Below are 14429 nucleotides of genomic sequence, written 5' to 3' on the forward strand. Positions count from 1 at the left end.
CTCTGATGGTATGGGGTTGCATTAGTGCGTGTGGCATGGGCAGCTTACACACCTGGAAAGACACCATCAATGCTGAAAGGTATATCCAGGTTCTAGAGCAACATATGCTCCCATCCAGACGACGTCTCTTTCAGGGAAGACCTTGCATTTTCCAACATGACAATGCCAAACCACATACTGCATCAATTACAGCATCATGGCTGCGTAGAAGAAGGGTCCGGGTACTGAACTGGGCAGCCCGCAGTCCAGATCTTTCACCCATAGAAAACATTTGGCGCATCATAAAACGGAAGATACAACAAAAAAGACCTAAGACAGTTGAGCAACTAGAATCCTACATTAGACAAGAATGGGTTAACATTCCTATCCCTAAACTTGAGCAACTTGTCTCCTCAGTCCCCAGACGTTTACAGACTGTTGTAAAGAGAAAAGGGGATGTCTCACAGTGGTAAACATGGCCTTGTCCCAACTTTTTTGAGATGTGTTGTTGTCATGAAATTTAAAATCACCTAATTTTTCTCTTTAAATTATACATTTTCTCAGTTTAAACATTTGATATGTCATCTATGTTCTATTCTGAATAAAATATGGAATTTTGAAACTTCCACATCATTGCATTCCATTTTTATTTACAATTTGTACTTTGTCCCAACTTCTTTGGAATCGGGATTGTAACTGCCCATAATAGCATAAATCCCCTAGGTGCTATAGATGGCATTTATGTGAATGTGCTTACCTTGCTGACTCTGTGCATCAAACACTCTGAGGCCAAAGAGAGGAGGTCTCTCACTTCTTAGCAGTGTGACTTCACCAGAAAGCAAATCCAACTGAAAGATGGAGGCATTCATATATTCAGTCCAGAAGACTGAGTTTCTGTAGTGTGAAATTCCAAAGGGATGATTCAGCTCCTTGCCGTTGTATACCACCTAGATTTTAAAAAACAAACAAATAAACAAAAAGCCCACACACAACAGTGGTTACCTGGAGCTGGAGATACAGCAATATGTAAAAAAGTCTTATTTGTACTTGTACAAGATTATTCTTTCATCATCATCTTATATATATATATATATATATATATATATATATATATATATATATATATATATATTTTGCCCAGCATGTTACTCAGTAATTTAATTTACAGCAAGTCTGTAGCAAATGAGTGCAAAATGAAACATCAAGTTCTAAATATTAATGAATCTGTGCCAGTTCTTCAGTAAGCCTACCATTCTGCCAGTGCCATTGAGGTAGATTCTCTCAATGTGATCGTAATAAGCATCGCACCAGTACATAGTGCTGCTCCCGTGGTCCAGAGCGAGTCCATTGGGCCACAGCATGTTAGAAGTGACAAATATCATGCGGTGAGAGCCATCCATCCAGGCTTTCTCGATCCTGCCGATGCTGTCATTTACCTCATCCTCCTCCCAGTCAGTCCAGTACATCCAGCTGAAACAGCACAGCATGTTAATGACTTTGTACCATTATCCTGAGAGAGTAACAGACTACAGATCTCAAGGATCCACAAAATAAACAGTAAAAAGGGGGACGCAGTGAGCAGGGCATTGTGATCTCTGTTCAACATAATAAAACCAAATGACACCAGTTTGCCAATAGTGTTTGAGTAAATTAAGCTCTTACTACAGAGCAGCATTTGAAACAGCTTTGTTTATCTTCTTGCTCTTCTCCATCGGCATACTACATGCTTGTTAAAAGGAAGCGGTCATTCTCAAGGGTGCGGTGTTATTTCAGACATGAACAGGTCAACGTTCACAAATAATCTTTTCATTAGTAAGTGTACTTAAGGGATTTGCCTCTAAACAGAAGCTTTTTCCCTTCATCAATGATGGAACTCTCTCGATATTGTCACAGCATACGGCTGAAAAGGTTTTAGAGGATCAGCATTCAGATAGGCATGCAAACTGAAAATGAGAAGACAGAGATGTTGCTGGGGAAAGGGGGGCAGAGAGAAGGGAGAAAAAAGCAGAGTGAAAGGCGGGAGGAGGAGAGATTGAGAGTGAGCTAATGAAAGGGGAAAAGAGAAATTACTCCTGGGAAATATGGTCAAAATTATTACATAATAATTTAATGAAAATAAAAATAGCAATAAATACTGTAGTACCTGTGTCTTTAGCTGAAGTGAGTGAGCATGAATGTGTAATTGAGTGAGTGAGTGAGTGAGTGAGTGAGTGAGTGAGTGAGTGAGTGAGTGAGTGATAAGTGGTGCGAGTGTGAATCGGTGAGTGGTGCAAGTGCGAATCAGTGAGTGTGTGAGTGGTGTGAGTGTGAATCAGTGAGTGAGTGAGTGAGCGAGTGAGTGAGTGGTGCGAGTGTGAATCAGTGAGTGAGTGAGTGATAAGTGGTGCCAGTGTGAATCGGTGAGTGGTGCAAGTGCGAATCAGTGAGTGTGTGAGTGGTGTGAGTGTGAATCAGTGAGTGAGTGAGCGAGCGAGCGAGTGAGTGAGTGGTGCGAGTGTGAATCAGTGAGTGAGTGAGTGAGTGAGTGAGTAGGTGTGAATAGATGAACTGATCAGCAATAACCAATAAATGACTGTGATTATATGAGTGAGTGTGAATACGTAAGTGAGTAAGGTTGAATGAGTGAGCAAGTAAGTGAGTGATTAAATGTGAAGATCAATGAATGAATACGTGGGTGAGTTAAAGTAAGAGCGAGTGCAGCACAAGCTTTGTCTTTTATAACTTTTAGAAAAGATTATTGAAAATGATGCACAAGGCAAATTACCATTATCAAAGGGAACTGCTGATAATTGCCAACTTCTCTTTCTCTTGCAAGTCGATTGAAAGTCATAGTATTTAATTTTTCTAACAAATTATAGTTCTTGCAGAATTACACAGCAACAATTTCAGCACTATTTGTATTTGCCCTGATAATCTTCAGGTTCTATGGGAGCTGAAGGCACTAGCGAGGACGAAAGTGACAATAACATGGAAAAATGGAAAAAGGGGAGTAAATGGATTGAGACCGAATAAGGAAAAAAGGAGAGATAAAGATGGTGGAGGGGTTAGTAAGTCAAGCAAGTTAATTCTTATCATATGAAGGCAGGCTATCTGTGGCACACAGAGACAGAGAGAGAGAGAGATGTATTGCAGGGAGAGAGATAGGAATAGGTACAGGGACAGGTGGCTGTTATTTCAGCAGGGGAATCCCATCTCACAGGCCAGATAGAGATCACCTGCTTACTTGATCGATGGCCACTTTCTATTCATAAGACCTCAACCCATCCCTAAAATAGGCTTATGCCAACATACCGTATGCAGTCAAATTTGTATTCGATTACATATTTTAATATATAAAAATTCTATTAATTTACAGAGATTTAAAAAAAACCCATTCTGCAGTAGCATTGTCTTCTCACAGCTGCAGGGTCCTGGGTTCGAGCCTGAGTTCTTTGGTGCACTGGCTAAGATAAACTGACTCTTGGTGTGAATGAGTGTGTGTGGTGCCATGCAATGGACATGCCAGCGATGGTGCATTTCTGCTTCATACCTTTCTGTTTCCATATGTTACAGAGCTATGTCATGCATGAATGTCGTTTTGAGGATAATGAAGTACAGTCTCATTACCAATGCTTTTTTACTGTGCATGCTGACTTTTGGTAAGACTCAATACACATATTTCAAGAACATGTCTATGCTAAAAGAAAATATGCTAATTAGCACAATCCTAATAGTAGTTACAGGGAAGGAAACAACAACAACAACAAAAAACTCTATAGACTTGGACCCTGCCAGCAAAAAGTGCAAGCAAATGTCAGGTCTCTCTACATTTTTACGCACAGCTGTCTGCACTAATGTAGCACCTCCCCCTAACCTATGTTTGTCTGAGTTTTCTTTGCTGACTGTCAAAACAGTGCATATCAGAACTCTGGGAACGGTGCATGCAGTTATGCTTTCCAGTGAGTGTCAGAATGCTGGCTGCTCCTGCTGGCTGCGTTTCACTCGGTGATGCAGCTGGATGGCAGTGATGTGAAGACTTCATTAAGCTCTAAGAACTTTGCAGATATTTCAAGATCATTTGAATAGTTTTCATTTACTTGAACTTGCTCCAATGAGACCATGGCAAAAGCTATGAAGAGCTAGCAACATATTGCGTTGATACGTTACCCTCATTGCCATATACAGTACATACTTCCTGATTTCATGTTAAACACACAATAACACCCTACTACTTTCAGTGCTGCTTAATCATTCTGTAGATGATGGTATCATTTAGGAAACATTTCCCTCATTAAATGCAAGAGATAGTTGCGTAAATTGCATCAAGTCAGGTTTTGAATGATGAACATAAATATGGCTCTGAGCCATTGTGTCTGTAAACAATATAACTATTCCACTGTCACTACCCATGTATGAATAGCTTCATAATCATCAATTTACAAGCTTTACTAGAAAGACAAATGAATTCATAAAAGCAAGGTTTACTCAGTGACAAGTGCATGGTTAACATGCAGTAAATAAACATGACAATCATTAGAAATCTCAGGCTTTGTTGATTCATTATTCACAAATTAAAGACATTGTAATCAAGTGCCTGTGGGCTACTAGCGGTTATCACACATCTGCACCAAACATGGCCCTGACAGTGTAACAGAATAACCGCTGAACACACCATCCTCAAAGCAGTGAATCGAGGGAAGGATACTGATTTCATTCAACTCTTTGCATCTGCGGCTTTGGCTAGGAACTGCTCCTCAGGATTCCACAGTTTCTCTCACACCCAGGAAAGGTGATAATGATAGTGGCTTCATGCCATCGACCTCACATCTTTACTGCCTGAGCCAAGACGGCTTAACTGTGCATGCACATACGGTAGATGCACATTTATTTCAAAGCGCCTGTGTATTGGCGTAACTAAGCATTGTCTACCCCTGGATCTAATCCTTACCTCAACTTAAGTTACTGCAAACATCATCTGTCTCTTCAGGTTTTTTTTTTTTTTTAATGCAGCAGCGAAAGCTGTATTGATCTGTTCCATGTTCACAGAAACACTCATGCTATCTTAATGCAGAAAATATTTAAGGAAGGTTTGGTCTGTTATAAACACACACACACACACACACACACACACACACACACACTCATGCCAAGAAATACATATATGTAAATTCCTACTCTCTCATTCGTGTCTGAGGCTAAGCATGGCACAAACAAATGTCTGGAAATGCATGGTAATGAGGAGTGAGCTTTTGTGTTTGGATTGGCTTTAGATCACACACTTCCCCATGCTGTGCTGACTGAACTCTGCTCCAACTCACAACCTGACTTTCTCATGAATTTGTATTTATATCTGCCATTGAGATTACTGTATTTTTTTGTTTTGTTTTTAACTAAAAAAACCAAACTAAACTAAACATTGAATATGCACATTAGTGTGATAACAGGAGAGAGAGAATATGATGAATGGTAATTTATGAGCATGTCTTTTATCAGGGACTTGAGATATTGTAGATATCCTTTCAGGTCAGTCCTCCCCCAAGTTAATTCCGGCTCAGGATGAAAGCAGAAATTCTTTCTACGGTACTGTACCTATTGAGTGGATCCACCACTATCGCTCTTGGGTGAGACATGTCTCCCTCTAACAGAGTTTTCCTGGTATCCGCTGCCCTCTCCAGCCTGGCTACACTGATAGTTTTCCTGTAGCCATCATTCGTCCAGTACAGGTTATTTCCAATCCAGTCCACAGAAATTCCTTCAACATTATCGAGCTCTAATGAGAGGAAACGAGACAAACCAAAGCTTTAAGTATTTGTAAGTATGTTTGAGGGGGGAAAAAAGGTCAAATATTACTGTGTTAAAAAAAAGTGTGTGTGTGTGTGTGTGTGTGTGTGTGTGTGTGTGTGTGTGTGTGTGTGTGTTATGGACATTTAGTTACAAATCTGACATTATTGAGTCACTACAAAAAAAAATTTCATATTTCCAAACATTAATTTTCCAGCACAAAATTAAATGTTACATAAAACTGTCTGCATGTCCGTAAAGAAAGCAGCATATTATAGAAGAGACCACTAGAAATAGAGTGCTTCGAGGTCAGCGCGCACCTGGCGGCGGCCATATTGGAAGTCAAAGCGCGCTGTGTCAGTGCATTGTTGTTGTCCAGCGAAGCAAAAAGGGGTGACAATGCCGAATATGTGTGTCATTGTTGGCTGTAGTAGCCGGGGGGAAAAGGGTGGCAAAATCTTCTACAGACTCCCTAAAGTCGTGACTAACCAGGGAATTGCAGCACAGGAGAAAAGCGAGCGTAGGAGATGACAGTGGCTGGCTGCCATCAACCGATCAAATTTAGGACAACTTGACTGTATCCGGATTTGTTCTGATCACTTTGTGACAGGTAGGTTAATATTGTCTTGAATTTCATAGTTACTAAAATAGTTATTTTAATTTCATAGTTACCGGTAGCATCCAGTATGCCGGCTGTTGTGTGACCGTCATTCTTTCCCTCAGTCTCGTGGCCGCTTCAACATAAAACAACAGGGAAGCAACATGGGAGCAACATTCCCCAAGTCCAGCAATGCAGTTGCAATGTGCACACAAAATAGCATGTCTCTTGTCAACTATTATCCAGGGGTGTAGACTAGGCTGGGATAGTCTCTGCGAGTGTAACATTTTCCCTCTGATCACGTTTGTCTCTCCGTCTTCAGCAGTAAACACCGACACATCGCAGACCCAACCGGACACAAATCTATCGTATGCTTCCATACTGTTGTAGTTCTGGAAATCCTTTAGTTCACAAAATGGACTTGGGTGAAACACTAGATAGTTCACAAGATCTATGTATGTTAAATGCGGCAACAAGCTGGGGTCAGCTTTCCATTCCTTCTCACTGACAGTGTATGGATCTACATTCCCAATGAAACGTACCTTCTCAGCATAACGCTCCCGTGCCTGCTTATCCAAACTTTCACAGTAGTGCTCCATCACTTCAGATGTCTAAATTATTAAAAAATCCAAGCTTTTAAGCCCTCTAACGCGGAAACGAATCGTTAAATGTGTACTCCATGATGTGTACTCTGTGAGCGCTCTGGAGCGAGTGACTTCCAAGATGGCCGCGCACGCGCAGTGTTACTATTTTTAGCATCATCTCGGAGCACTCTATAAGCAAAAAGTATGGCAGGGCAGCGTATTCACACTGGAACGACTGACTGCCTTGTATCGCTGCCGAGACCGATTGTCCCCCCTCCCACTCTGGCCTGTGCTCGCATTGCGCTTTATGTTCTGGTCCTGAGAGTGCTTATGTCACCACAGTGCAGCTTTACTCACTGATTACAATTTATGATCATCAATAAGAAGAGAATCAGACCCATTATTAACCCAAATATTCTCCAGTGAATTGAAAAGTGCACACTATAGTGTTCGAGTTCCGTGTGGTTAGTGATCACACTGTGCACGAGCCCATCTGAACCGTGCCCAAGTGCATCTCTTCCAAGCGGGCCAAGTGAACCACACCTGAGTGCGGTACTCAGTGATCACACAAGTCAAATGAACTGGACTTTGGGTATCAAACATGCTCGGGTGCAGTACAGATCGCCTAGTGTGAGTACACTTAAAGTCTCCAGAAGAACTGTGGCTGGTTCTGCAAGATACTCAGTAAAACTTACCAGCTCATTTCCTTATAAAACTGCACTCATTGTACCTGACACTACAATTTTTTTCAAGCAAAGTGTCATCACACTAAATATTGACTTCATGTATTACTGTTTACTTCTGTTTATAGTATTTATTTAGAAACATTTAATTTCATTATTTTTGAAGGCATCTTTGCTCTACAGCATTGCGTTGCATGTGCCTAAGACTTTTGCACAATACTGTGTATATAGTAATGATTTTATTTTTTTAGAATTATTTTTTTAATTTTTCATTTTTTAGGGTAACCAGACTTTAAAACTCTATAACTTTACTTCTATGCAAAAGGAAAATTTCACTATATGATGGGTTTTCCAGAACTGCCCCACATGTATTCACACCAAAAACAATTGCTCTTGTTGTTCTCAGTGATATATTATAATTGGCATTGTGTCAATAAACTAGAAATTTTGTTCACAATAAAAATAAACAAATTAATTAAATAAAAATTACCATCTTTGAGAATAGTTTCCCGGCTGCTCCCGTCTGTCTTTTGGCGTCCTATCAAGAAACTTGTGGTGTCAGCAAAGTAAATGTATCCTGTTTCAGCGTGGTAGTCCAATGCTCGTGGATTCACCAAGTCCTCGACTGGGAGCATGTGTTCATTGCTGGACTTTATGTTTATATCCAGGCTACGGATTATTCCAGGTCGGCCCTTCCCATAGAAAAGGAAGAGATCATTCCTGGGCTCTGCAAAGGTAAAGATAGAAAAATAGGTTAATCAGCAGTTGTTTTGCATTTCACAAGCCTCTAAAACTGTGGTGTGTATTTAAAATACTGTGTGTACAACCATCAAGGGACACATGAAAGGTGACCTCGTAAAGATTCTTTGCGACTGAATACATAACTTATGGAATGATCTCCAATGGCACATTTTGGCAGTACGCCTGACAGGTCAGAGAAATGAATAGTGCAATCAGGAGCACTTAGTATTCCCAGACAAGATTTGTCTTGATTGAGCAGATTCATTCATTTGTCAGTCTGCAGCAGTGTTATTCTTGTTAAGTGAGACTCTGCTTAAACAATAAATCCCTTGTTGACAGTTTAACACTACGACGCAAGAAAAGTGATCAATGGGTTCACACCAGACCAATATAAATTAGGCTCTTGTTGCTGAGGGAATAATATAGAGGGCGGACACTGCGAGTGTATGATTGCGGGTCCTAATGCTGCCCCAGGAGAGCAGGAGGATGTGGGAGAGGGATTAGGATATGGGCTGGTGTGTATGTGTGTGTGTGTGTATATATGTGTGTGTGTGTGTGTGTGTGTGTGTGTGTGTGTGTGTGTGTGTGTGTGTGTGTGTAAATAGCTAGACCCTCCCTCACTGTCATCTTCTTTCCTTTAGAGACTCAGGCAATGTGGGTGAGACCACACAGGCATCACTTCAATTTATCATTCTGAGCTGGAGAACTCTGCCACCTTGAAGACAATTAAGCACTTTGAGACCTAGATATCATGATACATGGCGAGCATGTGACGAAGGCAGGCAGTCATTTAGAGTCTTGTTAGAGTGGGAGAGGAAGAGGGGAAGACGGAGTGTCTAAAGAACATCTGGGTATAAATATAAATCAAACACGTCACAGAAGGCTGCACAGTCTTCATTACTGGTGGAACATCACCACAGCACTCTGGATAGCGTTATTAATTGACCTCAAATTTTCCTGTCAGCTACAAAATGTCGCGAGACCACCTGGGGCTACAGATGCAGCGCAGAGTCAAAATGACATTATCCACACATAATGAATCGCACCTATAGCTGATCAATAGCTGAAGAGCACACCATCATTCTGAAGCAGCGCAATCGTGTTAAGCGTTCATCTTTATCTTTGTCAGCCAGAATCAGTGGAAAGATACACTGTCTATGTTTAAGCCACTTAATTTTTCAGCTTGAGAGTGCAGCAAAATGCAGTGCATCTACTTTGCTATGCTGTTGAATTGAAAAAAAAAATTTTTTTTAAAAATGCATGGTGTGCCACATTTGATTTCCAGTCTGCTCTTATGATCAGCGAAAACAAACTTGATCAAACTTGAAAAGTACCACTTTTCAATAACAAACAAAAAAACAATTGACATTAAAATGAACAAGATGAGCCTCAGATGTTTGATTAAATAACAACAACAACAACAACAACAAAAAACATCTGCCAGATTAAATTCTTTCACTGTAGCAGCAGAGAAAAAGAAAAAAAGCAAACTGTAAGCACACTGACTTTTGCAGGACTGGCCATCATTTCCCAGACTGAAGCCAGTGCGGCAGCGGCAACTTCGAGATTTGTAGCTCCCGCTGAGCAAACAGAGGTGAGAGCATCCGCCTGCTTTACCATAGGATTTAACCTCACATGCATGGCCTTTGACTGAAGAGAAAACACACATGTCACACACACACAGGCCAGCACGACCCCAGTACAAAGCATTTTCACAAGTTCAAAGTTTGTATACAATTTCAGAAGTAGAGAAACGAATGCATTGTGGCAAGCAAAGAGGTGCTTTCAACAGAAATGGATCAAACGGCCTTTACCTTTCGGTTGAGTGAGTTTGTGGTAAACACGTATTGCCCTGAAGTTCCCCATTCTGGTTAGTATCTCTGGGTCTGTGACATTAAAGCGATTTATCTGCAATACATCCACCACAGAGTCACCAAGGGATTCGGAGCGAGTTGCATACAAGTAGTCCTCAAAGACAGATAATCCATGCAGGTAGGCTACCTAAAATAAATAAATAAATAAATAAATAAGAGAGAGAGAAAGAAAGAAAAAAGAGGCATTTACCACTTAAAGAAAATCAACTAAACACTATCAAAAGCTAATCAAAAACATCTACTGAGCAGGGGAAAAAGTAGCCTGCTGGCTCAAACTGCCCAAACCTGCAGTGGCAGGTTTGTTACATTTACAGGGTTCCTAATTGGATCTAATAGAAAGCAATGAACACAAACTTTTGCACAACATGGCTGATCATCCATGCATAGCCTCAGTCTGTCTGGTCTTAATGAACCATGCCATGGCTTCCAACATTTAATTTGTCCCAGATGTGCCTAATGTCTGAACAGAGACATGACACTTTATATAATCTGAATCTATATAAAGAGTGTCAGTCTGTATTAGAAGAGGCAGTGCAGGGTCAAAGGAAGTGTGTGTTTCTCTGGAAACATCCTGTGCCCTGTGTGTTACATCGCTAGAGGTGAACATCCTCTGACAGGGACAAGAGAACCCTGCTCAAGTGCATACACACACTCACCCACTAAGCTTTTCCTATACTGTTCCTGCACAAGACCCACACTAAAACCTCTATGCACTGAACTACAGCATAATCGTGAATTCTGATCTCTTTTTTCCTCTTTAAATGCTGAGTTCTACCTGAAGATGACAAGAGGCTGAAAAGACTTTCATAACTTCAAACTTTAACACTGTATGATTATTAAAATGCAAAAAAGATGAAAAGATCAGCCTTTTGTTCCATTGAGCCTGCATGTAGGTTTGTGGTAGTTTTATGCAGAAAATTAGCATGTGAGAGTAGGGTCTAAATCATGCAGAGAGATGGAAAGGTTTATAAGTATGGTGTGATGAAGCACTGAGAAAGCTTTTGAATGCTTTTGAAGAACAATGCGGTCACCAGGGCAAACACAACTCTGGAGGAAGTGGAACAGTGACTTCATTTGCCATGAACATAAATCATAATATCGATCCCCCCCCCCCCCCCCCCACACACACACACACCTAGTGACAGACACATCAGTTTGATTCTTTTTAATAATAATAATCCCTAATTATTGGTCTGAAGTGCACTTCAGGTAAAATATTTTCACGGTGAATCTATAGTATTTCACAATCCTGTCTTTCATCTGTATATTCATTTAAGATAATTAATCCCTGAATGTTGCAGTGAATTTAGCACTCAAAAGAAGCCAAGCAGGTACAGTAGCTGTTGCAGACGAATACCATAACCATTAAAATCAATACCTAATCTACAGCTGTGTTGTCTGCCATTTGTAAGAGTGGATGTGCCCCAATGTATCTATATCCATTCATCTGCAGCAATTTTGTATGATTTTTAAACCATGCTTTCATGTAAAAAGCCACTTCGCCACAAATCAGCTTCCATTATGTACACATGATGTAGCCATCCCAATATTTTCACGTTATTTTACAAGATGGTGACAAGGTGATGCAGTGGTTAGCACTGTTGCCCCATAGCAAGCAGTTTCAGGGTTTGAACCTCCCTGTTGTCTAGGGCCTTTTTGTGTGAAGTTTACATGTTCTCCCTGTGCCTGGATGGGTTTCCTCCAGGTGCTCTGGTTTCCTCCCACAGTCCAAAGACATGTGGATTAGGTCAACTACCATGCCTCTCACCTAAAGTCAGCTCGGATTGGCTTCAGCTTCCCCTGTGACCCTCAATGCAGAAGTGGTATAGAAAATGAATGAATGAATGAATGAATGAATGTTTTAGAAATGGTCATTATTTCCAAGAACTGGTGGCTTTTTCAGCTTTAAAACTGGTTAGGAACTCACATCCACAACACTTTTTTGAAACTGACAAGCTTATCTTTGAAAAAGCTGTGGCACAGCAGTTATGCTCATATTTGCATAGGAATAACATCCATGAAATGTATCAGTCAGGATTAAGACCTCATCATAGCACAGAGACAGCTCTGGTTAAAGTAGTAAACGACCTACTGTTGGCATCTGATCAGGGCTGTGTCTCGCTGCTTGTGTTGTTTGACCTTAGTGCAGCATTTGATACCATTGATCATTCCATTCTTCTGGATAGACTAGAAAACGTTGTGGGAGTTAAGGGAACGGCCCTCTCCTGGCTCAGGTCTTATTTAACTGATTGCTATCAGTATGTTGATGTAAATGGTGATTTTTCTAGACATACTGAGGTAAAGTTTGGTGTTCCACAAGGTTCTGTCTTGGGTCCACTGCTTTTTTCTTTATATATGTTACTTCTGGGTGATATTACTCGTAAACATTGTATTAGTTTCCACTGTTATGCTGATGACACATAGTTGTATGTTTCTGCAAAACCTGATGAGAGACACTAGCTTAATAGAATTGCGGAATGTGTGAAGGACATTAGACACTGGATGCTTATTAACTTCCTTCTGCTTAACTCTGACAAGACTGAAGTACTTGTACTAGGACCACATGCAGCTAGAAGTAAGTTTTCTGATTACACAGTAACTCTGGATGGCCTTTCTGTTTCTTCACGTGCAGCAGTAAAAGACCTTGGGGTGATTATTGACCCCAGTCTTTCATTCGAAACTCACACTGATAACATTACCCGGATAGCTTTCTTTCATCTCAGAAATATTGCTAAGATAAGAAATTTAATGTCACTACATGACGCGGAAAAACTAGTCCATGCTTTCGTTACCTCCAGGTTGGATTACTGTAATGCCTTACTATCTGGATGTTTCAATAAGTGCATAAACAAGCTCCAGTTAGTTCAAAATGCAGCAGCAAGAGTCCTTACTAGAACAAGAAAATATGACCACATCACCCCTGTCTTATCCATACTGCACTGGCTCCCAATCAAATTTCGTATTGATTATAAAATACTACTATTGACCTTTAAAGCACTGAATGGTCTCGCTCCACAGTACCTGAGTGAACTTCTGCTCCTCTATGACCCGCCACGCCTACTTAGATCAAAAGGTGCAGGCTATCTGTTGGTACCTCCTATAGTGAAGGCTACATCAGGGGGCAGAGCCTTTTCTTACAAAGCCCCACAGTTATGGAACAGCCTTCCAAGTAATGTTCGGGAATCAGACACAGTCTCAGTGTTTAAGTCTAGGCTGAAAACATATCTGTTTAGTCAAGCCTTTTGTTCATGGTGTTTATGAGGTAAAGGAGTAGATCTGGAGGGTCCTCAGACATAGGGTGTTTTGGTAAACTGGGATGTATGGATGCTGTCAGTCCCCCACTCGCTTGCTCATTCGAGTTTGTTGACAGTGTAGCGGCTGGCTGCTTTATGTCCTGAGGCTCCCTCGTGCCTGTGTTACCTTCTGTCTCTCCCCTTTTAGTCATGCTGTCATAGTTAGTTTTGCTGGAGTCCCTGCTTGTACTCAGTGCAATATGTAGACTGTTCCTACTTATTCAGGTGACATTGGCCATACCTAACACCTGTGTTTTCTCTCCCCCCCCATCTGTCCCTCTGAGTTACATGTCAGTCCTGGGATCGAGATGCTGAACTCTTCTGCTCCTCGGACCTGCCTGATCCATCCTGGTGCCCTGTGTCTGGTTGGAGTCTCATTGCATCGCTCCTGTGGAGGACGGCCCCATGTGGACAGTTGAAAGTCACACTTGGAGGATGCTGTGGACACTTACAGTAATGCTTTTATGGCTGAGGACTACAGTTGACTTGCTAACTTTAGGACTGCAGTTGTCATGAACAGTTCTGCACTCAAGTTTCCATCAGTGAAGAGTTTATAACATCAACGAAACTGACTTCATGTTAAAACTGTTAATGTTATAGTCATGTTGTCTGTTGTTGCCCAAATGAGGATGGGTTCCCTTTTGAATCTGGTTCCTCTTGAGGTTTCTTCCTCATGTCGTCTAAGGGAGTTTTTCCTTGCCACCGTCGCCACAGGCTTGCTCATTGGGGATAGATTAGGGATAAAATTATCTCATTTTTTAAGTCGTTCAAGTTCTGTAAAGCTGCTTTGCAACAATGTTTATTGTTAAAAGCGCTATACAAATAAACTTGACTTAACTCATGTTACTTAATATAACTAGGGCTTGAATGGTCGTTTGTCTAAGTGTTAGCCCTGTGATAGATTGGTGACCTGCCCA

At 41.0% G+C, this 14429-nt stretch overlaps 1 protein-coding gene across 1 annotated transcript in view; it reads right to left on the reverse strand.

Moving 5' to 3' along the window:
* The window catches only part of lrp1bb (low density lipoprotein receptor-related protein 1Bb), a 314777-nt gene that overhangs the window by 252553 nt on the left and 47795 nt on the right, over positions 1 to 14429 (reverse strand). Inside the window, exons 8-13 of the mRNA XM_060930558.1 lie at positions 10160 to 10346; positions 9852 to 9995; positions 8095 to 8331; positions 5548 to 5728; positions 1230 to 1449; positions 737 to 926 (exon numbers count right to left, since the gene is read on the reverse strand). Of these exons, the coding sequence (XP_060786541.1) occupies positions 737 to 926; positions 1230 to 1449; positions 5548 to 5728; positions 8095 to 8331; positions 9852 to 9995; positions 10160 to 10346 (1159 nt within the window). The remainder of the gene's footprint in view (positions 1 to 736; positions 927 to 1229; positions 1450 to 5547; positions 5729 to 8094; positions 8332 to 9851; positions 9996 to 10159; positions 10347 to 14429) is intronic.

This window comes from Neoarius graeffei, chromosome 9 (genome assembly GCF_027579695.1).
Source record: "Neoarius graeffei isolate fNeoGra1 chromosome 9, fNeoGra1.pri, whole genome shotgun sequence".
Lineage (NCBI taxonomy): Eukaryota > Metazoa > Chordata > Actinopteri > Siluriformes > Ariidae > Neoarius > Neoarius graeffei.